Raw genomic sequence first — 25,672 nt, forward strand, 5'->3', positions numbered from 1 at the left:
TAAAATAGAGAAACAAATCTTAACTTTATTCTATGAGATAAGACTAATTTCAAACTCAATCTTAACATATATTCAACAAGAACACTTCTAAGTTATTCTTGAAGGATTGCTAAGTGATAGGGAACTGCATGAACAGTTCTCGTGAACAGTAGCAGTTAGGAAGTTATTATTTAATTTATTAGTTGGGTAATTTTATGATTAGAGCAGTTAGGTAACTGCTATGGTTTGAATTTGAATAACATAGGAGTGGTTATAAATAGGAGTTGTATCTTCTGTTAGGATTATTCAGAAGTTGTGTGTTATGGTGGGAGAGGTTTGGACTCTCAAATTCCAGAACTAGGAGAGGCTGGCTCTCGAAAACCAGTGCTTGTACAATTATTCTATCATATAATTCTGTTCCTATCACTAAGTTAGTATGAATCCTTGGTCAATATGGTAAATATGAGTATTAAGCTGATACGGACACCTTCATAGGCTGCACGTATCGTAGGAATAAAAAATAAGGATTTAATTCGTATTATTTTAGGAGCATATTTCTGGATATTTATAAGTTAAGATTTTATTGTTTCTTATCTTATAAAATAGGAAATTAGGGATTTTGTTTCTTAATTAGATAGGATCTAGTTTCCTATTTTATTGTATATTAATCCTTATAAAAGGATGTTTTCTGAATTGAATAATATCAATAAAGAATTTTCTTAAGAAACCTAAGGTTCATAACATAAGCTTCGTCAATTCATTACTCTCGAAGAGATTGGGTGTCTGTTATTGGCTTAAGAGGCGTGAATTGATAGGAATAAACTAAGTTTGGGAAATTTCTCTGTTAATCTTACACATTCAGCATTTGTCCCTGCCTTTCCGTTTGGAAAACAAGACTCTGTTCAAGTTGTACAAAGCAATGTGGCTTCTGGAAATTCTCATCACTCTCAGTTTTCGCATGCTGGTGTGTTTAATCTGCAGTTTTCTGGTGGCAGGTTTAGTCCCATTTCACTGAGGACAGAGGAATTCACAGTGGACATGGAAGCCGTAACCGTCGTGGTGGTCATAGATGTGGTGGCAGAGGTGATATTCAGTGCCAAGTGTGTTCCCAGTTTGGCCATTATGCCTCTTACTGTTACCACCACTTTGATCAGACTTTCATTCCTCAAGTTCTCCCTCAACACAACATTCAAGTGATTCTTCTACCTGGTATCCGGACACTGGGGCTTCTCACCATGTCACCTGTAATACCCAGAACATTCAGCAGCTGCATTCCTTTGAAGGTCCTGATAAGATCTTCATAGGGAATGACCAAGGTTTGTCATTCAGCATTTGCCTGCAGATTCACAGCTTGCTGATGCCTTAACAAAGCCTCTTCCTACTGTTAGATTCAATACTCCAAGATCCAAGCTTAATGTTGGTGATTTTGCTTTCTTTTCTCACCACCCACCTTGAGCTTGAGGGGGGAATATTAGAGTAGAGTCTTTGTAGTTAGTAGTTTCACTGTTAGTTGCATTTTTAGTTAGTTTTTACACCATCAGCTGTCATCTTCAGTTATGCACAGCTGGCATAGTTGTTAGATTAGTGAGACTGATGTTAGTAACTAACTCTCAGTTAGTTACATTTCTGTTCAGGCTACTTAAGCCTTGTAAGAATTCTGTTACAGTGAATACAATTTTCAGTTTCTCATTTCAAACTCTCTCTCTCTCTCTCTCTCTCTCTCTCTCTCTCTCTCTCCCTATCTTCTCTACATTTAGAATCAACCTATATATATATCCCTATGCGGTTAGGATAAAATTAGCTTTACTTAAAGTAACCGAAAATAAAAATTAGGATTGTTTTTTTAATTTTTTTACCTCGTGGTACATTATCAGCAATATTATGTCCCATCTAGCAACGGAATAAATAAGTTTTGTATACTATAATTGTGCCTCCAAACCTCTTAATTTTCTGGTAAAGAATAAAAATTTGACTTGTAAGATTCAATTTCCATCTATCTCTGCTGTCAAAAAATAGCAACAACTAATCTTTATTTTGATCGATGGGTGGGTTTTGGTAGTTCCACTAATGCGCACCGTTAAGCTTTTTTTAATGTATGTCTGGACATATAATGTGTTCTCTGGTTCTTTATGCAGGTATCTATTTTATTTCTGACCCCATATTTTTCCAGGATTATATTGCAAGTTCAGCTCCAACCTCAGGAATTCATTACAGGTTTAACCATTTACTTTTGCTGTACTTTAAGCCCAAGTTTTAGGCATTTATAGTTTTGATTTGTTTGAGCTTGTGTACCCTATTTGTAAATTGCTGACCTCAAAAATTTATACATTGAATAGTTGCAACTTAAATTTTGAGTGCACTGCAAAACCTTGTAGAAACGATTCTGCATGTCTGCAAGTATTAAATATTAATTTTAACTCAATCGAATCTGCATTATTGAAAATATCACCTATTGTTTTATGTATAAAACCAGTCTTTGTTTATTTCTCCAAGTGCAGAAATGGTGCCTCTTTGACCACGTGTTCCATGACTAGCCTTATTCTTATTAAAACAAATTTCAGCTAAAGATTGCAGTAGGTCCATGCTGTGTCCACAAATTGAGCTTAAAATATATTATTATTTAGAATACAGTGCCTATGGCATAGGGCAGGAAGCGGAGACCATGAACAGGCCCAACAGAGTTGTGCAGTTGTGCTCTAGTCTTATAAGCTTGCAATGTTTTTCATTCTAGGAAAAAAAATCCTCTTAGGTGAGATTTAAAATGCAGAAGTAAGGGTATATCTATTTTTTAGTCTCTATGGATGTGAAGAAAGTTCTAGGGCAGAAAACAAGAGAAGAGTGGGTCAATGAAAGAAAGTATGAAAAGAGGAAAAGACAGATATGAAAGCGATCTGAAGATGTATTATGTCATTAAATATATCAATGTTCAGAGGGGTTCTATATATAGAGACTATGGGCCCATATCAACTTGTAACGGACCTCAGTTTTCTGTTGTAACTGAAATTAACAAGCCTAAATGATTCTGTATCTGTAACTAATGGAATCCTAACTCATTTCTTAAGCATTTTTAACATGTGGGAAGACCTTTTAGTTAGCTTAAAGCTGGTTTGACTAGCATAAAAGAGCTTTTAAAGTGTTTAGTAAAAGAGCTTTTTTCAGTAGCTTATAGCGTAAAACTTATTCAATTTATTCTCATTTGTGTCCTCATCATTTTTATAAAATTTCATCACGACCCTTTTCATATTTTATAAAACATTAAAGCTCAATTATGATATTTTTCTATCAGACTCACATCCTCTATAGTTGTGGTCGCTGCACTTGTCCTAAATATATATTTTTTATCTTAGAGAAATTTAATTTTAACTTAGTAAATAAAAATATAGTTATTTATATTATCCTATTTAATCTAAAAAAAAAAAATAATACTACATTTTTTAAGATGATAAACAATTTAAAATAAATAAAATATTTAAAGTGAAAATTATTTTTGAAACAGTATCATATAGATATTGATGTGTAAATAAAGTAATGCTAAATATAAAAATAATCACACAAGTATGTCCTTTTATGTCATTTTTCAATTTCAGCTTGTTCAACTAGTTTTGCGAAACACTTTTGTTTTCCAATCGGCTAGCTTTTTAGCTTTCACCGTTTTGCTAGCTTATCAGCTAGGTGTAGCCAAGCATAGCAACGATAGGATTAACAATACAACCATTGTAGGAAAGATGGTAGTTTTCACCCTAGGTGGTTTGGCTTTGTGTGGAGAAGACTTTAAAAGCACTGGAAGATATGTTGATCACATGGAGGACAGTGGAGTAGTCAAGGGTAAAGGAAGACCAGGGAAAACTATAGGTCAAACCATGATGAATCAACGGTAAATGAAGACCAGGGAAAACTATAAGTCAAACCATGACGAGTGGTTTAGACGTTGAGAAGTCCCACATTGACTAGAGATATGGTGAAAAATTGTCCTTATAAAGAGTAGAGCAACTGTCACCCCTAAGTTAGATTTTGGGTGCAGTTATGCTTAACCCAAATTCTATGATGATATTAGAGCCTATCCTCGATCATCTGTTTATTTGGACCACTCATATGGCCACCCGCAAATAGTCATTCTTGCAAATTCCACACCTAAGATGTCCAACCCTAACCCTGGATGTGAGTTAAGAAGTCTCACATTGACTAGAGATATGACAAAAAATAGTCATATAAAGGGTAGAACAACCCTCACACAAGCTAGCTTTTGAGGTAGAGTTAGGCCTAATCCGAATTCTAAGATGTAAATGGTCTATGTTAGAAATATGACATCATGTGTCCTTTACCCAACAAGGCAACAACGCATTGGCTAAAGATATGGCAGAAAATAGTCTTATAAAGGGTAGAGGAACCCTCACCCAAGGTAGCTTTTGAGGTAGAGTTAGGTCTAACCTGAATTCTAAGAGATGTAAATGGTCTATGTTAGAAATATAACCATTCATGTGTCCTTTACCTAACAACACATTGACTAAAGATATGGCAAAAAATAGTCTTATTAAGGATAGAGGTAGAGTTAGGCCTAACCCCAATTCTAAGAGATGTAAATGGTTATCTTAGAAATGTAATAATTCAGGTGTCCTTCACCCAACAACTTAAACTTTTGGGATAATTAGTTTATGACATGGAATCAGACTATCAGAGCCTCTATGACCAAGTGGTATAGAGTTAGATCATTTCCGCCCCCAATTCTTCTAATAAAAAAAGTTGAATTTAAGCACTTGGTAGGTGAGCCTGTGCATTATTCACGCTTCAAGCCTAAGTGCGCTCTTGCGTGCGGGGGCGTATTAGAAATATAACTATTCATGTGTCCTTTACCCAACAGCTTATTTGCAATAATTGGTTTATGACAGTCTAATGGTGAATTTAATACATAAATAGAGTTTGTCGAATATCTGTTTAGATTTAGTTTACTATTAGTCTTATCTCATTGAGATATAGTTTAGATTTGTTTCTCTATTTTAGATTAGTATCTATTTAAATAGAGATAATATCTATTTAAATAGAGATAGGTTTAGATAGATTAAGTTTGTTTTTATCTATTTGTTAGTCTATATATATTGTAGTCTAGTCAAGTATTATCAATGAAATACAAGTATTATTTTATCAAATTCAAGTTGGTGTCAGAGCAAGTTTCAATCCTACCGCTGTGAGGGGGCTCCTCCCCCGTGAGCCCCCTCATGGTGACTTTCCAAATCTCTTGGATTTATTTTTCATACTTTGCTTCCGCTTGTTAGTTCTAGCCGTTTTCTTACGGCCTCGTTTCTTTCTGAATACACTCCCCTTTGTCTTGAAACCGTAGTTGCTTTCGTGATGTCTCTCTCGGCTATTTGGTTTTTGGGTCCTATTTTTTTGGGCCTGCTTTGACATCTCCTCATTGTGCACTGTTCACGCTGGTTAGTCAACCCCTCTTTGATTTCTGGTTGTTTTTCTATCTTCTCCATGGCTGATGCGTTTTGAAGATCTCCTGCTAAAGAAGAATTTGGTGTCCTTTTCTCTTTTTTGGATCGCCTACTGCCACCACCGACCGTCGCTGCAGCCAATGACGACTTATCTGGTTTTGCTTTCAGATCTGGAAGCGTTTTTCTTGAAATTGTGGCTATGCAACCATATGCCACATTACAACTGTTATTGGATTTGGCAAGTGTGGTATATTGAGTTTGGAATTTTCAATTCAATTGGAAGCTGGCTAATGGGAATCACATCTTGGGCTGCTACCTTCACGAAGAAAAAAAAAAGGTTTCACAAATATAAGGATTTCAAGATTCAGAAGAATCAGAACATTGTTGGCTCATGTGATGTCAAGTTCCCAATACGGCTGGAGGGTCTTGCATATTCCCATGGTGCTTTCTTCCATTATGAACCAGAGCTGTTTCCAGGGCTTATATACCGTATGAAGTACCCCAAGATTGCTAACCGTACAGTTCTCTGCACCACGTGGCTCTTTGGTCCAGTCAAGTTCACAATTAGTGTGTTGGGTTGCTCTAGTTTCTTGTTTTGGTTTCTTGGTTTTAGTTGGCATAATTGTGGTTTTAGAGTTGGAAAAGATTTTTGGATTGATTTTGGGAATTTCTCTCTCCGGCAGCAGCAGCTTCTCAAGTTAATTATATTTGTTACAAGCTATGCATATGACAAATATGCTCTAGCTTGAGGGGTAGATCTGGATATTGTTAAATCTTAATTATATTTGTTACAAGCTATGCATATGACATATATGCTATAGTTTGAAGGGAAGTGTTGGATATTGCTAAATATCCTAATAGAGACCACAGTCAACCACCGCCGACAATCGTTATCCTTGTTGCTGGTTTGGTGGAGGGTGTATTCAAGAAGTGTTTGGTTGGATCTAATTGTATTGCGCTGCATTGTTCTCGCTGGTCCTATTTGTGTTTCGGCCAGGTTTGGTTTTTAAGGTCCTCTATTTGACGTGTGTTGTGGCGCCACCGTTAATGGTCGTCCGGTCTTCCTCTTCCAGGTTTGGTTTGTGGGTCTTCTGTGTTTTCTCATCTGCGATGTTTCTTGCTGTTTGAGTTCTTAGTTTGCGTCTCATGGTTCGTGATGCTCTTATTATATTGATCTTGGCTGACTTTATGCAATTTGGTTTTGTTTGGTTTTGAAGGTGACAGTGTCACCTTCGTTTGTTTTGTCTCGATTGTTTGGTTTTCTGGTTTTAGGGCTTCAGCTGCAAGTTGCGCTGGCCCACTCTCTAGTTGAGAGTTATTGGTTTTGGTTTTAGGGCTCTAGCTGCGAGTTGCGCTGGCCCGCTCTCTAATGTTTGAGAGTTGTCTGTGTCAAAGTTGACACCATTGTTTGTCTTAGAAGCCATCAATCCATCGACCTCAAGTATGTTTTATTTCTGTGTGGTTGTTGTTGGTGAGTTGTTGCTTCAGCCTTGTTTTGTTTTCGGGCGTATTGTTGCTGGTTTTTCGCCCTTGTTTGCTGACTCAGCTACCCTACGACACTCCAGAAGAATTGGTTTTTGTCTTGCATCAATTTCAGCCAGATCAAGTATGAGAAGTTGTCTTTTGCCTGCCCATGGATTTAGCAGAAGTTCGAAAGATTATTCAATTTGAAGTATGAGAAGTTGGCTTTTATCGCCATGGATTTACTAGAAGTTTGAAAGGTTATTCAATTCAGAAATTCGCCAAGACTGTCATTATTAAGGGATATCTATTAAGATAATTTTCTTCTTGGGTTCGATTTGTTACAAGCTTAAAGCTAAGTAAGCTTTAGCTTGAGGGGGAGTGTTGAATATCTGTTTAGATTTAGTTTACTATTAGTCTTATCTCATTGAGATATAGTTTAGATTTGTTTCTCTATTTTAGATTAGTATCTATTTAAATAGAGATAATATCTATTTAAATAGAGATAGGTTTAGATAGATTTAGTTTCTTTTTATCTATTTGTTAGTCTATATATATTGTAGTCAAGTCAAGTATTATCAATGAAATACAAGTATTATTTTATCAAATTCAAGTGAGTTCTATGCCATTATTTGATTGATGTAGTTGAACCTCCTAGTGGGGAAAGGCTTGATTGTTGTGTGGTCATTACTCATTATGCATTGTGCAAAATGATTATAAAACACTACCTTGTTCGAACTTAGCAATCAACACTTTCAGCAATATCACTCTTTGCACTTTCTCTCATATTTTGCAGTTTTCCAATGATTTATTGTCTTTAAATTATCTGCTAGTCATTCACATTTGATTTTTGTTGTCATCAACCTCCGTGCAATTATACAAATTTCTGGGTTCTTACAGGACTAGCTATATTTAGCTGTATGCCAACTACGTTATCAACTGGTGTTGCACTTACCCAGGTAATGATTCTGCTACTCCCGTTTCTTCGCTTTTTTTATTTTTTGACTTTCTTTTCTATAAATTTTATATACATCTACCAATATCATGGAGTTGGATTTTATCTGAGTTTTCCCACTTTGCTTCTGCAGCTTGCTGGGGGAAATTCTGCACTAGCTCTTGCAATGACTATAATATCTAACATGTTAGGAATATTAATTGTGAGTCATGAAGAGTTTCATGCTTAACATTGTCCTCAATTTTCTCTGTTTTACATTTCTTTTCAAGTTTTTTATGGAATAATATATGGCTATGTTGAAATTTTAGGGATTAGATTGAAAAAAAGGGAGAATAGATATTGATAAAATATTGTATTCTGAAGAAAAACTGAAGTGTTGCAAGCCAGGGATTTTAGGATTATGAAGAAAGGAAACTTCTTGTTATCTCTTGGGTTACACTGTTAGAATCTGACCAAGAACTGATATTATTTCAATGATAGAACCCTAATTCCCAATTTGGGAATCAAAGCAAGATACAAGAGAGACCCAAGTCTCTCTCTAACCCGAATCCAAATTGATACCCAAATGATACAGGAGATGACCCTAATGCTCTCTAACCACTCTTATTTATAGGCTATAAGCCTCATTAACCTTCTAACCAACTAACAAACTACTAATGCTTCTAAGCTAACTAACTACTAACCTCAACTGTCAATACTCCTCCCTTGAAAATTCAGCTTGTCCTCTAGGTGAATATGACTGAATACAAGCTACATACATGAACAACGATTCCAAAGACTCAAAAGAGACAAAAAAAAGCTTCCACCTGGATCGGCATTAGGCCAATAATCCCGGCCATGTAGGAATTGGGGAACATCTTCATTGGCCTACTAAGATAATTTCTGCCAAGGTCTCACAGCTGGGAAAACAATTTGCAGAAGAGATCCAGCTGATGCAACCATGTTAGCGGCCATGCTTCTTCTTTGTGCCGCATCGCACAATCGATACTGAAGTAGAATATTGACCCAGCATCCATCTCTTCATTTCAAGCCCAAATGAACAGCAACAATGAGCCCAGTTGTTTCAGCATATTCACAATTTCTGGAAAAGAAACGTTGACACTTGAAAAAAGAAATTTTCATAAAGAACCATTTCCTTCCCTTACAATTCCACCCAGATCTATTGGGCCAAACAGTGAGCCCAGTCACTCATGTTTGCTTTGCTTTGCAAATCTGATATATTTCTGCTGTGTGAGGACCAAAGAGCCATGAGCAGTGTGCTTAACTTCAACTCCCAGAAAATAATTCAGAGTACCCAGCTGTTTGAGAGAGAAACTTTCCTTCTACTGTATAATAATGTGCTGGACCAGATTTGAGGAGCTTCCTGTGACTATAATACCATCTACATAGACCCAGATATAGAGAATAGTTGAATTCTGATTGTATCTAAAGAGAGAGGTCATATTTACTAGACACAAACCCCAGTTGTGAGAAAATAGAATATAATATTTCAAACCAAGCTCTAGGTGCCTGTTTCAGCACATGGAGAGCCTTGTGAAGTCTGCACACTTTGGTTTTTGTCATGAACCAATTATCCCAAAAGCTTAAGCTATTGGGTAAATCACACATGAATAGTTATATTTCTAACACGCCCACTCACGCAAGAGCCCACTTAGGCTTGAATCGTGGGCAATGCACAGGCCCACCTACTATGTGCCGAAATTCAATATTTTTTTATTAGAAGAATTGAGGGCGGCGTGGATCGAACAGTAGACCACTTAGTCACAAAGACTCTAATACAATGTCATAAACCAAGTATCCCAAAAGCTTAAGCTATTGGGTAAAGGACACATGAATGATGATATTTCTAACAGTTTAATCTGCTGCTTAGAAACCTGGTGGCTGATCCAAGTACACTTCCTCATTCAAATAGCCATTCTAAAATGCATTAGTCACATCTAGTTGCTGCAAAATCCAGCCATAGGTTAGAGCCAAGGTCGGAATTATTCTAAGTAGTCACTGGTTTCACAACCAGGGAGAATGTTTCAGTGTAATCAAACCCAGGTTGTTGATGAAACCTTTTGCTACCAACCTTCCTTTATACTTGTTTATAGTTCCATCACGATTTTCCTTCACCCGGAAACCCACTTACAATCTATTGACTCACGGCCTGGTGGTAAATCAACAAGGGACCAGATTTTATTTTGCAGCAGGGCATTGTATTCTTCCAACATAGCAGTATGCCAAAGAGGATTAGCTAAGGGTTGCTTAACACTTGTTGGTTCCACATGTATGAGGAGAAGAGTAGGATGAAGATGGGGTCTAATGATCCCATTTTTGGATCTTGCTTAACGCCCCTTGCCAGGGAGGCTCTGCTCTACACCGCACCCCTGCGAAAGCGGCGCTTTCGCGCGCTATTAACATCCCTGGTTTACATCCAACCATCTTCGTGAGAATTGGAGTGGGAAGTGGAAACCTAGTTTGGGAAAAATCAATGTTGTAACTTGCAGTGGACCTCCTATCATTAGGATCACGGAGGACCGGATTCGAATGATCTTTATGCTCTACCTTGATGGGGAGTGTTCGTAAGAGTTTATCTAGAGTAATTATGGGCCTGATTATGTGTTGTATATTATTTTCTGGTTATGGCAATTTGGTTAACTGCAAATCCTTATATTTATGATTCTAAGTATATATATATTATTCTCCACTAAATAATTGAGACATACCGATTCCAATTACATATCTCTCCTTTCTCTTGTTAATAAGTATAAATAAGATATTAGATTATCGTTTTGTATCAACCTCATTGACTCAATGTCATATCACCACATTAATAATATTCCATCCCTTTTTTCCTTTTCCTCAACTCCCAATCATTTCAACATGTTTGATTATTCCTTTATTTTTTTCCTATCTTTTTAAGCTATATGCAATATTTAGCTTCCTTATATGTTTTCACCACCTAAGCTAATTCTTGTGGTGGTTGTTGTTGTATTTTACGACACTGTTTCTTTTTTTTTTAGGTACCACTTTCCATCACAAAATTTGTAGCTAATGGAGTTGGAGTGACTTTACCCACCAAGCAGATATTTAAAAGTCTTGTTTTAACCATTTTAATCCCTCTTATTTTTGGGAAGGTAATTGTATTTTCTCCTTCACATATCTTTGATACTAAAGTTGCTATTGTTTGAATACTTCCAGTGATGTGGTTTCAGACGGAAAAAAGAATTCTTCTCTCGGGCTTATGTTAATAATGTTGTTTCACTTTCTATATCTATAATGGGCTAATTGTGATTTTTGCAACTTTCATGTTGCTTTGACTATGGAATATTCCATAATGAAATAAATTTTGTAACTGTGATGAATCAATCATCCAAAAGATTAAGCCATTGAGTGAAAGCATATAAATGGTTTTGTATCGAACACCTGCATTACTACTACTACTGATAGTGTATTTTGAATATTTCATACTCTGAAAATGATTTATAAATTCTCTGTAGAAAGGGGTCTTATCTCTCTTGTCTTAGGTGATTGTACATGACTGTTCAATTGTATTGGACATTGGTTGTGAGTTGGTGATGTATGGTGCAAATTTGTTGTTCATCATTTTCAAAATTACTCTTCAAATACCCTGTATTGTCATTTTTTTATTCTTGATTGCAGGTCTTTTGGTATTTTCTTCTATAACCAGTCAATATTTTCAATTTTGAGGCATCATTTTCATGGTGTTGGGTTGAAGGGAAATGGAGAGGAGGGGAGGGGTTTTCTAAATTATGTTTTTTTTTTGGTTCAAATTTTAGGAGAGGAAGGCAGGGGAATGGAGGGGGCCAAAACCCTAACTCATTTTCTCCCCTCCAAAAGTGGAGGATTTTGGAGGGGAAATAATTTGTATGACAAAAATGCCCTTCCTCCAGTCTTCAAATATTGTATTTTAAAATTAAGGTTAAAAATAGAAAATTTGTTAAAAATCTCTCTCTCCTAAACTTGGATCCCCTCCCCTCCTTTCCCCGCCCCTCTCTTTCCTCCCCTCTATTTAAATCCCTCTCTTCCGTTCCCCTCCTTTGAACCAGACACACTCTTTATTTCTTGAGAAATATATGATGTAGTAAACTTGAGCTGCAGTATGTAGTTTATGCCGTTTCTACTATACATGGCTTTTGAATTTTCTCTTAAGCTGAATACTGAAATTATTGTGATACACTCAGTTTGCTACAAGTTTTTATTTTAATGTTCTTTATTGCTTTGAATGGGCAGGTTCTACGTGAATCTTTTAAAGGTGTGTCCTATTATCTTTGCTTGTTTAAGCAGTTTTTTCCTCACTTGCTTTGACAGTTAAATTAAAAAAAGTGGTCTTTATTATTGTTGAATATTATTATTAAGATTTAGTTTAGAAATAGAGATATGGTTCAAATATAAGTTTCTATTATAGATTAGTATCTTTTAGATTATATCTTTTAGATTTAGATAGATATAATTTTGATATCTTTTAACATCTATATATATTGTACAAGTTTATCAATGAATAAGACACAAGAAATATTTTATCAGATTTAACATGGTATCTAGAGCCCTAGTTTTCCCTTGAGCGTTCTTTTTTTTTTCTGGTTCTGGGTTACAGCCGCAAGTGCTGCTGATCCATATTTTTCAAGCTTGTCAAGTGACGACACAGCCACCCGGAATCAAGCCAGAGGCCGCCGATCCACCATCTGCCGGAGTACCGCCGCCAAACAGACCTCCACGCGCCTTCACGCGCCGCCACACTTCCGCAGGTTCACCGGCGCGTGGGATCCACGCGCGGCCTTACAGCCAGTTTTCCGGCGCCGTTCTGCCACGGTTGTGACCGGCCGGCCTTCCTCTTTCCGTTTTGGCCACTTTTGGTTTGTGGGTCTTCTGTTTTGACCCTGTTTGGACGTTCTTTGTGCCGTCTCTCATCGTTAGTCAGGTTTGGTTTCTTTTAGGTGCTCTATTTTGCACCTGTTTGGTTTGGTTTGGTTTAGGTGCTCTGTTTTGACCCTGTTTAGACGTCCTCTTTGACGTCTCTCATCGTTTGCCCAATTTTGTTTATTGGTGCTTTGTCTTTTTGGTATTTTATTCCTCTTTTCCTCATGGCTGAAGAGAAGAAGAGTTTGGTGTCTTATGCTTTTTCCGGATCTCCTAAAATTACCTCGGAAAAGCTTGATGGGAAGAACTATTTGAGTTGGCGTGATGCTGTTGACATTTGGTTTGTTGGTCAGGGATTATCTGACCATCTTTCTACCAAGGTTTCTGACATTGATGCTACTAAAAGAGACGATTGGAAGAAAGTTGATGCTCAGCTTGTATCCTTGTTATGGCAGTCGATTGAACCGAGTTTGATGCTTCACTTTCGCACTTACAAAACTTGTTACGACATCTGGAAGACAGCTGAAACCTTTTATGCTAATGATGTTCAGAGGCTTTATGAGACAGCTCGAGGTATATCATCTCTTCATATGACAGATACAGATCTGCCATCCTATCTGAAGAAGGCTCAATCTCTTTGTGATGAAGTCAAACTGATGTTGGAAAAGGATGATGTAAAGGAAATGAAAAAGAAAATTGATAATCTGCTCATGGTACTTGTTCTCCATGGCCTCCATAAAGACTATGAATCTATTCGGAATCAAACTTTGACAAATCCTGGTATCCCTACTGTTGCCGAGCTTATTGGTCGTTTGATTAGGGTTCCGCCACCAGAGATTGATTCTCACACAGCTTCTGAGTCATCTGTTTTGGCCTCTAACTCCTTTGGTCGAGGTCGAGGTCGTGGAGGCAGAGATGGAGGTAGAGATGGAGGTCGTGGTAGAGGAAGAGGCAATCTTCATTGTTCCTATTGCGATAGGGACGGCCACACTCAGGATCGTTGCTACCACATAGTTGGGTTTCCTAACAAAACTGCCACTGTTGCTCAATCTTCGGTACATGCTACTGAACAAAAGCTCGAATCTGAGGAACATCGTCTTTCTCCTAGTGAATACAAGGAATTTCTTCAACTTAAGGCAGCTCAACAATCCTCTTCCTCAGCCACCGTAGCGCATGCTGGTAATTCTACCCTTTGTTTCTCTCAATCTGCAGGATCGTGGATTTTAGATTCCGGTGCTTCTGATCATATGGCTGGTAATCCTTCCCTTTTCAATAATTTGACACCTCCTAAAGCACCTCATAGTGTTACTCTTGCTGATGGATCTAAAACACAAGTCATGGGCATTGGTCAAGCTTCACCCCTTTCCTCTTTGTCCTTAGATTCAGTCTTATTTGTACCCGGTTCCCCTTTTAATTTAATTTCCATAAGTCGACTTACTCGTAGTTTGAATTGTTCGATAACCTTTGTTTCTGATTCTTTTCTTATACAGGACCGGAGTACAGGGAAGACGATTGGAGTTGGATATGAATCACGTGGTCTCTATTACATGCAACCTCATCTATCAACACTATGCGCAGTCTTTGAGTCTCCTGATCTTTTACATCGTCGGTTGGGTCACCCAAGTCTTGAAAGGTTGAAGCAAATGGTTCCGAAGCTTTCTCATTTGAAGACATTGGAGTGTGAGTCATGTCAACTTGGAAAACATGTTAGGGCATCCTTTCCATCTAGTATTAGTCGTCCTACAGTATCACCGTTTGACCTCGTTCATTCTGATGTATGGGGTCCAAGTCGTGTTCCGTCAGTTTTAGGATTTAAGTATTATGTTACCTTTATTGATGACTTTTCAAGATGTACTTGGTTATTTTTAATGAAAGATCGTTCTGAGTTATTTGAAGTTTTTAAGACCTTTTGTTTTGAGATTAAGAATCAATTTGGCAAGACTCTTCGAGCTTTACGCAGCGATAATGCAAAAGAATATTTTTCTGCGCAGTTTACTTCATTCATGGCATCTCATGGCATCATTCATCAGTCCAGTTGCCCTCATACACCACAACAAAATGGTGTGGCTGAACGTAAGCATCGTCATTTGGTAGACACAACTCGAACTTTATTAATAACTGCTAAAGTACCATTGAAGTTTTGGAGTGATGCTATTCTTACAGCATGTTATTTAATCAATCGCATGCCATCTGTTGTTCTTGGTAATAAGGCCCCTCACAGTATTTTGCATCCTCAAGCCACTCTTTATGCTGTTCCTCCCCGGGTGTTTGGCTCTACCTGCTTTGTTCATAATCTTTCCCCTGGATGTGACAAGATGACTGCACGAGCTATTAAATGTATATTTCTTGGGTACTCTCGCTGTCAGAAGGGATACCGGTGTTACTCACCCACTACACACCGCTTCTATGTGAGTGCGGATGTTACTTTCTTTGAGGATAAACCATTCTTTGACTCAGCATCCGACGTGGCTTCGCCGGACTTTATTGACCCTGTTATTCATTCCCCGGTATTACCTGTTAAAATTAGAGAAGCAATGAGAGAGAGAAGAGAGAAATAGAAATATAACAGAAAATGTATTATTGATAATCTGAGTGATTACAGAAGATGTGATATCCTTATATAGAAGAACAGGAGAATGCCAACAGCTGTAACATACAGCTGACATAAATAGGAGAATACCAACAGCTGACATAAATAGGAGAATACAAACAGCTGCATATGTCAGCTGTCATAACTACTCAAAAGATGATGCAGCAGCATAGTAAATACAAACTCAATGTACTCTAACATACCCGCTCAAACTCAATGTGGTTGACAAATGTTTCATTTGTCAAACCACCTTGAGTTTGTCCTTAAGCTCATGAAACCTTTCTGAAGAGAGGGCTTTAGTAAAGATATCCGCTTTCTGCAGAAGAGAAGGAACATGCTGAACAATAAGAGTCTTATTGAGAACCTTCTCTCTCACAAAGAAAAGATCCATTTCCATATGCTTAGTTCTAGTGTGAAGGACCGGATTAAGAGTCAAGGCTACGGTGCTCAGGTTATCACAGAAAATTGTTGGTGTTTGGAAGGGAATATGCAGCTCAGTCAACAAGGATTGAATCCAAAGAATCTCAGCTGCTATGTTGGCCAGACTCCTATATTCCGCTTCTGTGCTTGAGCGAGCAACCAAAGTTTGCTTCTTAGCTGACCAAGACACTAAATTGGGGCCAAAGAACACACATGAGCCAGAAGTTGACCGTCTATCATCCGGGTCAGAACCCCAATCTGCATCACAGTAGGCATGAAGTGCTACTGGACGATCAAGAGAGAAAGGCTTAAAAAGCAACCCATGATGAATGGTACCCTTAAGAAACCGCAGAATTCTCTTAACTGCCTTCCAATGTTCATCATGAGGCTGAGACAGAAATTGACAGACTTTATTGACTGCAAAGCTGATATCCGGCCGGGTAATTGTAGCATATTGCAATGCTCCAACTATGGATCTATAGAGAAAGGGATCATTCATGCAAGTACCTCCAAACTTTGACAGTTTGCTGCTACTAATCATAGGAGTGGGCAGAGCATTGGCTTCAGACATATTTGCTATCTCAAGAAGATCTTCAATATATTTGGTCTGATTAAGTAGCAAAGAGCCATCAGACAAGTGTGTAACCTGAACTCCAAGAAAATAATCAAGTTTTCCTAACTGTTTTAAAGCAAAAGAAGAATTCAGTTTGTCAACAAGATGTTGAATTAGGACTGAAGAACCTCCTGTGATAATAATATCGTCCACATATACTAGAACATATGTGCAGCAAGTTGGTGAAGACAAAGTGAACAAGGAGGGATCACACTTACTAGCCTTGAACCCTAATTGAACAAGAGTGGCAGTCAACCTGTGAAACCAGGCTCGAGGAGCTTGTTTTAGGCCATACAAAGCTTTGTCAAGCTTACACACAAGGGACTTATCACCCTGTTCAAATCCAGGTGGCTGAACCATGTAAACCTCTTCTTCTAAGTTCCCATTGAGAAAGGCATTATTCACATCTAACTGTTGAAGAGGCCACCCTTTGGAAATAGCAAGAGATAGAATCAACCTCACAGTTATAGGTTTGACCACTAGAGAAAATGTTTCAGAATAGTCAAAGCCATGCACTTGATTGAACCCTCTAGCTACAAGTCGAGCCTTGTACTTATTCACTGTTCCATCTGGATTTTCTTTAATCCTGAAAATCCACTTACAACCAATAGGCTTTCTTCCAGCTGGAAGTGACATAAGAGTCCAGGTCTTATTAGTCATCAATGCCTCATACTCTTGCTGCATTGCACCGAACCACTTACTGCTCTTGAGAGCTTGTTTGACTGTAGTAGGCTCTACTTCTGTCAACAAGACAGAAGGAAACAAGCGAGGCTTGACAATGCCATTCTTTGCTCTGGTGAGCATTGGATGAGCATTAACAGGGATGACAGCTTGAACATTATCAGGTGTAGCAGCTGATGCTGGAGGCTGCTCAGAAGAAGAAGGAGAGACATCCACTGAACCAGAGGAGGAAGAATTAGAACCCTCAGAATGCACTGTCACAGCAGGAGAAACAGGTGCAGAGATAACTGGAGATTGCTCAGACGAAGGAGAGACATCCACTGAGCCAGAGGGTGAAGAATCAGAACCCGCAGAATGCATTGTCATAGCAGGAGAAGCAGGCTCAGCAGCTGGAGAAGCATTAGAAATAATATTTGGAGCAGCAGCAAGAGGAATCAGCAAAGAAAATGATTCTGGAGAAGTTGTTTCTGTAGCAGAATCAGGAAACATTTCAACATAAGGGAACCTATGCTCATTAAACAACACATCTTTAGAGACATAGACTCTGCCTTGAGCATCCAAGCACTTGTATCCTTTGTGTTGAGAAGAGTAGCCCAAAAATACACACTCTTGGGACCTATATGCCAACTTGTTATTGGTATACGGGCGCAGAAAAGGATAACAAGCTGACCCAAATACCTTGAGGAACTTGTAATCAGGTTGAGAACCATACAACTGAAAATAAGGACTTTGTCCTCCTAAAACAGAAGTAGGCATCCGATTGATAAGATAGGTAGCTGTAAGAAAAGCGTGATCCCAAAAGTGCAATGACATTTTGGCATAAGCAAGCAAAGCAAGTCCCGTTTCAACAATATGGCGATGTTTCCTCTCCACACTCCCATTTTGATGGTGTGTGTGAGGACAGGTCACACGATGAACTACCCCTAACTGAGTAAAATAGGGAATCAAGGATCGAAACTCTCCTCCTCCATCAGTTTGCACACTCTTAAGCTTACATTGAAACTGCAGTTCAACCAATGCTTTGAAGTTTTTAAAAGTCTGAAAGGTGTCAGACTTGTGTTTTAAGGGATAGATCCAAGTGTATCGTGTGCAAGCATCAACACAAGTAAGAAAATATGAAAATCCAGCAAAGGATTCTATGGAAGCTGGTCCCCATAAATCAGCATAAACCAACTCAAAAGGCAGAGTATAAACAGTAGAAGAAGAAGAAGAGGGCAACCTATGTGCCTTTCCCATACAACAACCAACACACATGGCAAAAGAAGTTTTATTAGGCAAAGGAACATTACATAGTTGTAAAGTAGTTTTCAAGACCTCATGATGAGGATGACCTAGTCTACAATGCCACAAGTCATAGCTGGAATTACCTAAACTGGAAACAGAAGACATATTCTGTGATTTTCCAGTACCTGGATACACTGTAGATAAAACAGAAGGAGTACTAGTAGACAAATCAGATTTAGAACAACTAGAAGAGACACTAGCAGCGTTGACATCATCAAAGGTGTATAAGCCATCAGAACCAACACTTCCACGAAGCAACACTTTAGATGTATCCTGTGATTTAACAAGACAGAAAGAAGCGTGAAACTCAAAATAAACATTGTTATCCTTGGCAAACCTACTAACACTGACAAGGTTTTTGGTGATAGAAGGAACTAGAAGCAGTTGACTAAGAGTGAGAACAGTGTGTGAATCATATGGTGAGGGAATGGTGCAAGAACCAATAGAGTGAATTGGCAAACCTTGGCCATTGCCCATCAAAATCTGTTCAGTTCCAGTGAATGAAGAAGTGTCTGAAAAATTTCCAGCAGCATTGGTAACATGGTGAGTGGCACCAGAATCGGGATACCACAAAGTAGGCTTGTCAGGACGCTGAGATGCGGAAGAAGAAGCATGGTGCAGAGGACCAGCAAGCATAGCATGAGCAGGAGAGCGAGGCTGAGAGCCAAGAAGGCCCGGATAAGATGGAGGTGAGGGCCGAGGTGAATTCCAAGAAGATGATACTGGACCAAAAACAGCTCCAGGTGCAGAATATTGAGAACCACCAGTAAAAGCAGGAAACTGAGAACCTGGAGGGTAAGCACCATTGTAAGGTCCTGCGGAAGAGCCAAAGTAATTCCACGGAGCAGGTCCAGAAGCATAAAAAGACGGTGAGGAAGAGCCAAAAGTGGCAGAACCAAGAGGCATAGGAGGAAAGGCTCCAAAAGGTGCAGGACTAGGCATATTAGTAAAGGTGCCATTCTGTACAGAACCACCTCCAACGACGCGATGGTAGCAGACACTCGCATCATGTCCCCACTTCTGACAAATCTGACACTGCAAATTACGGCCGCGCCCACGGCCGCGTCCACCACCGCGTCCACCAGCAGGATAGCCACCACGGCCATCGCCTGGTCCACGTGAATCATTCTGGTCATGATAGGTATCACGATTGTCACCAGAATCACGATAATTTGGACGTTGTTGATCATTCCGATAGTCACGTCCACCACGAAATTCAGCAGCATAATTGGCCTGAGACGGCGTCAAATCCACAGAAGGTGGCGGCGTTCGGGAGATCTGAGGTGAAATCGGAGCAGGAACCGATGCGAACGCATGTGTATGCGCAAGCAACGCAGAAGCAGTAGAATCGCTAAGGCTACGTTTCCGTGATCGTTCCAGGCGAGCATCATGAGTAATGATCATCGCTTCGACCTCAGAAATCGTGCTCGAAGAAGCATGAGTGAAGATAATCGTGCTTAAAGCACTATAATCTTCAGGTAAACCATCAAAAATCGCTTCAAGGTGATCGCGAAAACTTACGGGTTCACCAATGGAAACCAGAGTGTTGACGATCGTCTTGATGCGTCGAAGATATTCAGTGATCGACTTCGAACCTTTGGTTATGTTCTTCAGCTCAGATCTTATGTTCTTCAGCTCAGATCTGAGCTGAGCAGACTGTGCGCGACACTGATTCTCAAAAAAGTCAAGGATCTCACGCCAAACCTGCGATGATCTCTCGCAGTTGATCACCGTTGGAAGAACAAACGGAGATAGAGTCGTCAAGAGCCATGTAAACACCATGGAATCTTGCTTAATCCAAGTCGTATAAGCTGGATTCTCAGTCGCAGCTACACGATCCTCTTCAGTCAGAAAACGTTGTGGAATTTCTGGATCAACCAGAAAATCATGAAGCTGATGCGATCGAATCGCACCTTCAACTTGTTGACGCCAAGAATAGAAATTCGAATCATCAAGCTTGATTGTTGCAGTACGAGACAGAGACTCAAGAACATTGACAACGGAAGCAGGTGCAGCAGCCATGTATCAAGGACCGATTGAAGCTCTGATTACCATGTTAAAATTAGAGAAGCAATGAGAGAGAGAAGAGAGAAATAGAAATATAACAGAAAATGTATTATTGATAATCTGAGTGATTACAGAAGATGTGATATCCTTATATAGAAGAACAGGAGAATGCCAACAGCTGTAACATACAGCTGACATAAATAGGAGAATACCAACAGCTGACATAAATAGGAGAATACAAACAGCTGCATATGTCAGCTGTCATAACTACTCAAAAGATGATGCAGCAGCATAGTAAATACAAACTCAATGTACTCTAACATTACCTGTGCCACTCATTGACTCACGACGTTTTGGTATTACTTATGAGCGTCGACGATCAAACACATCAGGGCCTTCTTCTACAGTTAAGACTTGTGATTCAGCTCCAACTCCAACATCTCCTCCTACTGCGGTCCTCCCTGATTCTCTTGATGATCAACCTATTGCTCTTCGTAAAGGTAATCGTTCCACCCTTAATCCTCATCCTATTTATAACTTTCTCAGTTATCACAGAATATCACCTTCCTATTGTTCCTTTGTGTCTGCCTTGTCTTCTGTTACTGTACCTAAAACTGTTCAAGAAGCACTTTCTCATCCTGGATGGAGACAAGCTATGATTGATGAGATGACTGCCTTGGAGGCCAATCATACGTGGACACTTCTTCCACTTCCTCATGGTAAATCTACAGTTGGATGTCGATGGGTCTTTACCATTAAGGTTGGCCCTGATGGACAAGTGGACCGCTTAAAGGCCCGACTTGTTGCTAAAGGGTACACTCAGATCTATGATCTGGATTATGGTGATACTTTCTCTCCCGTTGCTAAGATGGCATCTGTTCGTTTATTTATAGCCATTGCTGCCATTCGCCATTGGCCGTTGTATCAACTTGATATTAAGAATGCTTTCTTACATGGTGATTTGGAGGAGGAGATTTATATGGAGCAACCACCTGGGTTTGTTGCTCAGGGGGAGTTAGGTAAGGTTTGCCGGTTGAAGAAATCTCTATATGGTTTGAAGCAGTCACCTCGAGCTTGGTTTGGGAAGTTTAGCAAAGTCATTCAAGAGTTTGGCATGATTCGTTGTGAAGTCGATCATTCTGTGTTTCTTAAACGCTCATCATCCAATCAATCAATTTATCTTGTGGTGTATGTGGACGATATTGTCATTACAGGTGATGATCAAAAGGGTATTGAGGAGCTGAAACAACACTTGTTCAAGAACTTTCAAACTAAAGATCTTGGTCAGTTACGATACTTTCTTGGGATTGAGGTGGCACAATCAAAGGTAGATATTGCTATTTCTCAAAGGAAATATGTTCTTGATATTCTAGAGGAAACTGGAATGCTTGATTGTAAACCTGTTGACACACCTATGGACCCCAATGTGAAGCTTCTTCCTAATCAGGGGGAGCCATATCCTGATCCAGGGAGATATAGAAGGTTAGTTGGGAAGTTGAATTATCTTACAATGACTAGACCTGACATTGCCTTCCCAGTTAGCGTTGTGAGTCAGTTTCTTAATTCACCATGTGATAGTCATTGGAATGCAGTCATTCGGATCCTAAAATACATTAAAGGATCACCTGGAAAGGGGCTTGTCTATACAGACAAGGGTCATACTGATGTCCTTGCATATGCTGATGCAGACTGGGCAGGGGATGTTAGTGATAGAAGATCCACTACAGGTTATTGTGTTCTTATTGGAGGAAATCTAATTTCCTGGAAAAGCAAGAAACAAACAGTAGTAGCAAGGTCTAGTACAGAAGCAGAGTATCGTGCTATGGCTAACGCTACGTGCGAATTGCTCTGGTTAAAGCACTTGCTTCAGGAGTTAAAGTTTTGTGAGTTAGGTCCGATGGAGCTTGCTTGTGATAACCAATCAGCATTGTATCTTTCCTCGAATCCAATTTTTCATGAGAGGACCAAACATATAGAGGTTGACTGCCATTTTATCAGAGAGAAGATCCTCTCAGGTGTCATCAAGACTTCCTATGTTCAATCTAGGGATCAACTTGCAGATATGTTAACTAAGTCTTTACGAGGTCCTAGGATGCAATACATATGTAACAAGCTGGATGCATTAGATATTTATGCTCCAGCTTGAGGGGGAGTGTTGAATATTATTATTAAGATTTAGTTTAGAAATAGAGATATGGTTCAAATATAAGTTTCTATTATAGATTAGTATCTTTTAGATTATATCTTTTAGATTTAGATAGATATAGTTTTGATATCTTTTAACATCTATATATATTGTACAAGTTTATCAATGAATAAGACACAAGAAATATTTTATCAGATTTAACAATTATTAAGTTTATAAATAGCTGATAGTAAGAATGAAATGGCAACCCTAAGTTTCCTTGAAGTCGATTTTTTACAAAGCAACATTCAATAGTTACGGGGAAAATATTTTTCTGTTAGATGATTTGCTTTTGTCATTTTTATCATTTCATCTTATTTGACCATTACTTTATGTCATGCAAAGGCTTGTTAAAATAATAATGTAAATATGTATTTCTTGCAGAAATTCTTCTTAACACTAGAGCATAGTACAAAACAACAACCACCAAAGCTCTTATCCTCTAAATGAGGTCAGCTACTTGGATCAAATAACACCATATAGTCATCATGAAACATGTTTAAAGCTAGATCATTTAGATCGAAACCTCTCTTAATGTTTAGTGTTTGTTTTTCCTGTCCTCTGCCTCGAATTTATAAACTACTCTCAATCTGTTCTACCCTTCTTGCCCGGGTTTCTACGTCTCTGTTACGACCCCCAACACCTGAACCTCGACCCATCGCTGCAATCTTCGAACCTGTGTTGAACGAGGTGTTGTGAGAAGGGCCCTTGGTTGAAGAAGGGATGGCGATTGATTTGGAGCGGTGGCTCGAACCTATGTGCTCGAACCTCACAGATCTTCAACCTTCACCCTCGCGTGTTGCAAACCCAACACCAGCACCGCCACCACCAGCGAAGAGGACCACCGAAGATCCCCGAGGTTTCGGATCTGGTGGTGGTTCAGCGAAACCTTGTTTGGCCTTGGATCTGGAGAAGACGCGGTCGAGAGAGAGAGGGAGGCTGGATTCGGTGAACGTTCTTCCCTGTGGATGAACCAGAACCACAACCATTCGGGAACGGAGGGAGTATTTGTGTTCTCTCCTTATCGTAAATACGGGAGTTGGGTTTGGAGCCCCACCCCTTAGGCTTTGCACCCCACTAAAACAGATACGGAATTTAAATTTCCGTATCAATACGGAAAATAAAATTTCGTATCTGTTTTAGTATATAATGAGTGGTTGAAAATGTGACACGCATGCTTAAATACAGTACGGAATTTTAAGTTCCGTATTCAATATGGAGAATACGGAACTTTAAATTCCGTATTTGATAAAGTGGGGTGCCAAGCCCCATAGGTGGGGTGCCAAACCCAACTCCCCGTAAATACCAATTCTAACAAATACCCTTGATTTTAAAAGGTTAAGTGGTTAGCTTTAGGGGATTTTATGAAATTTCCCTAGGAAAGAAACCCTAAATGAAAATACCTAGGTTACGTGAGGGGCTTTTATGGAATTTCACAACTAAATCAACCCTAAATGAAAGAGAGTGCCCGCGCGCCGCTGCCTCCACAACTTGGGAAACACGACTTGTTCTCCTGTGCTCTCTCACGCACAAACAGCCACCGCCCGACCTTCCCTTCGACGGACTTCCAGCCACCACTGTTTTGCGGCCACCCCGCTATCCCAGTTCTTAGATGGCAGCGATGCTCCACGATCCGCGATTGATAACATAGTTTACAACAGATTGGCCATTTCATGTACACCGGTAACTAGAGGAAAAAATTAAATCTGTTTGTCTTTACTGAAAAGTTTGTCTTTGTTATTATGGGTAAACCTCATTTTTATCTTTGTTTTGGGGTATTTTCTGTAAATTTCTTTGCTAGGTGGAGGTATAAGAGGACTGTAACTGATTTGTTCTTAGTTTAAGGATGCTGGTAGAATACCTAAACACTATCTGACCACATATTCAATTATAAATATATTCACATTTCTTAGATTATCTTTTATGTTTAGTTTCCATATTTCTTTATATTTATGATTTGTCTTATTCAATATTAGCAATCTAGTATTACATAAATAAAGATTAGTGCTTTGTCTGTAATAATATCTCCAATATATAATTCATATCATATTAATAAATATTTATTATTTTTAGTATTCCTTCTCCTTCTCTATTCCTAAGGACTAACACTATTTCTTCAACAAACGTCTTTCTCTATGAGCATTCTTTCTCCTTTCTTCAATGCAATAATACAATATTTCTACCAATTATTTTGATCAAAGCTGCATTACAGGTGTGGCTGACTTTGTTGACAGAAATCGCAAGCTTTTCTCAATAATCAATGCACTTCTCCTTAGCCTGGTAAGACCAATTCCTTTGCGGTGTTTCCTTATTTCTTTTCTCAAAGTGGTTGATTTTTCTTGGACCAAGTTGGTGGAATAGTGTTAGGGAAGGAATTAAGAATAGAAGCTATGATGGATGGAAGGTTTATGCTATAGGAGAGAAAAGAGATGAGTGCACAATCACCCCGCATAGGCGCCGGGGCTGTGGAGCATGGTAGGATGTTAGAATTCAATTGCAAGGTGTGAGACATTGGAAGTATGAGATTCCAATGTGGGGTTTATAAGGCGTTGGGCTCTCCAACTACAACAACTAGCATTTGTGGTATGGTTCTCGCAAGGTTCTTCCCAATTATTATCAGAGCCTTCCTTCACATCTCTTAGCTGCAAATGAGTGGCGCAACTGGTGACGCTGACATTGCAGTTTTCGCTCGGGAACCATCCCCGTGTGGGCGTGGGGGCTGCGAAAGAGAGAGAAAAGCTTGTTAGAGAAGCTTTCATTAAAGTGATTTTGATTTTCATAGCTGAAACAGTGGTGCAAGATGTGCTTTTATATAATGGCATATTTTGCACTGTAGCAGTTATTAATAGAATGAGTTGGTAACTGTATTAAAGAACTAACTATCCTAACTGAACACTAACTAACTGTTAACAGAGTGACTACATTATTTATGATAGGATATTAAAATGTTGGTTGGTCCTTGTAGCCTCCCCAACCTAGTGAGAGTGGTGGTCGTTGTTGTTGACTTATTATATTTGGATATTTATTTTATCAATATATTACTGGAAAGTTAGTCTAATCAGATATTGTCATGCAGGTACCTTGGACACAAGTGAGCAAGTCAAGGCCTTTACTGCTAATGGTGAAGCCCAGAGTTTTTCTTGTAGCTATTGGACTGGGAACGTATGTCTTACATTTTTGCTACCATCATGCAATAACT

The 25,672-nt window shown here is 39.0% G+C and overlaps 2 protein-coding genes across 4 annotated transcripts in view; both read left to right on the top strand.

The window, feature by feature from the left end:
- LOC130719433 (probable sodium/metabolite cotransporter BASS4, chloroplastic) overlaps window positions 1-25,672 on the top strand; it is a 37,204-nt gene that overhangs the window by 2,031 nt on the left and 9,501 nt on the right. The window contains exons 5-11 of the mRNA XM_057570062.1: window positions 2,115-2,193; window positions 7,776-7,834; window positions 7,964-8,032; window positions 10,836-10,949; window positions 12,067-12,088; window positions 24,686-24,753; window positions 25,550-25,669. Of these exons, the coding sequence (XP_057426045.1) occupies window positions 2,115-2,193; window positions 7,776-7,834; window positions 7,964-8,032; window positions 10,836-10,949; window positions 12,067-12,088; window positions 24,686-24,753; window positions 25,550-25,669 (531 nt within the window). The remainder of the gene's footprint in view (window positions 1-2,114; window positions 2,194-7,775; window positions 7,835-7,963; window positions 8,033-10,835; window positions 10,950-12,066; window positions 12,089-24,685; window positions 24,754-25,549; window positions 25,670-25,672) is intronic.
- On the top strand, window positions 12,718-14,596 carry LOC130716883 (uncharacterized). Of its 3 annotated transcripts, none has more exons than XM_057566913.1 (2): window positions 12,718-14,040; window positions 14,184-14,596. In XM_057566913.1, exons 1-2 carry the CDS (start codon window positions 12,918-12,920, stop codon window positions 14,219-14,221), a joined length of 1,161 nt encoding a protein of 386 aa, XP_057422896.1. In that variant the 5' UTR covers window positions 12,718-12,917; the 3' UTR covers window positions 14,222-14,596. The 3 variants fall into 3 exon arrangements, with proteins under 3 accessions (XP_057422896.1, XP_057422898.1, XP_057422899.1); XM_057566915.1 differs by having other exon boundaries at window positions 12,718-13,947; window positions 14,184-14,360; XM_057566916.1 differs by having other exon boundaries at window positions 12,718-13,872; window positions 14,184-14,360.

Source organism: Lotus japonicus, chromosome 5, assembly GCF_012489685.1.
Source record: "Lotus japonicus ecotype B-129 chromosome 5, LjGifu_v1.2".
Taxonomy (NCBI): domain Eukaryota; kingdom Viridiplantae; phylum Streptophyta; class Magnoliopsida; order Fabales; family Fabaceae; genus Lotus; species Lotus japonicus.

Bases quoted from the DNA above. Each gene is read 5' to 3' on its own strand.
- LOC130716883 (XM_057566913.1), top strand. From the start codon at position 12,918: ATGGCTGAAGAGAAGAAGAGTTTGGTGTCTTATGCTTTTTCCGGATCT. The intron at 14,041-14,183 runs GTCAAGCTTCAC...TTTCTTATACAG, and splicing joins AACACAAGTCATGGGCATTG to GACCGGAGTACAGGGAAGAC.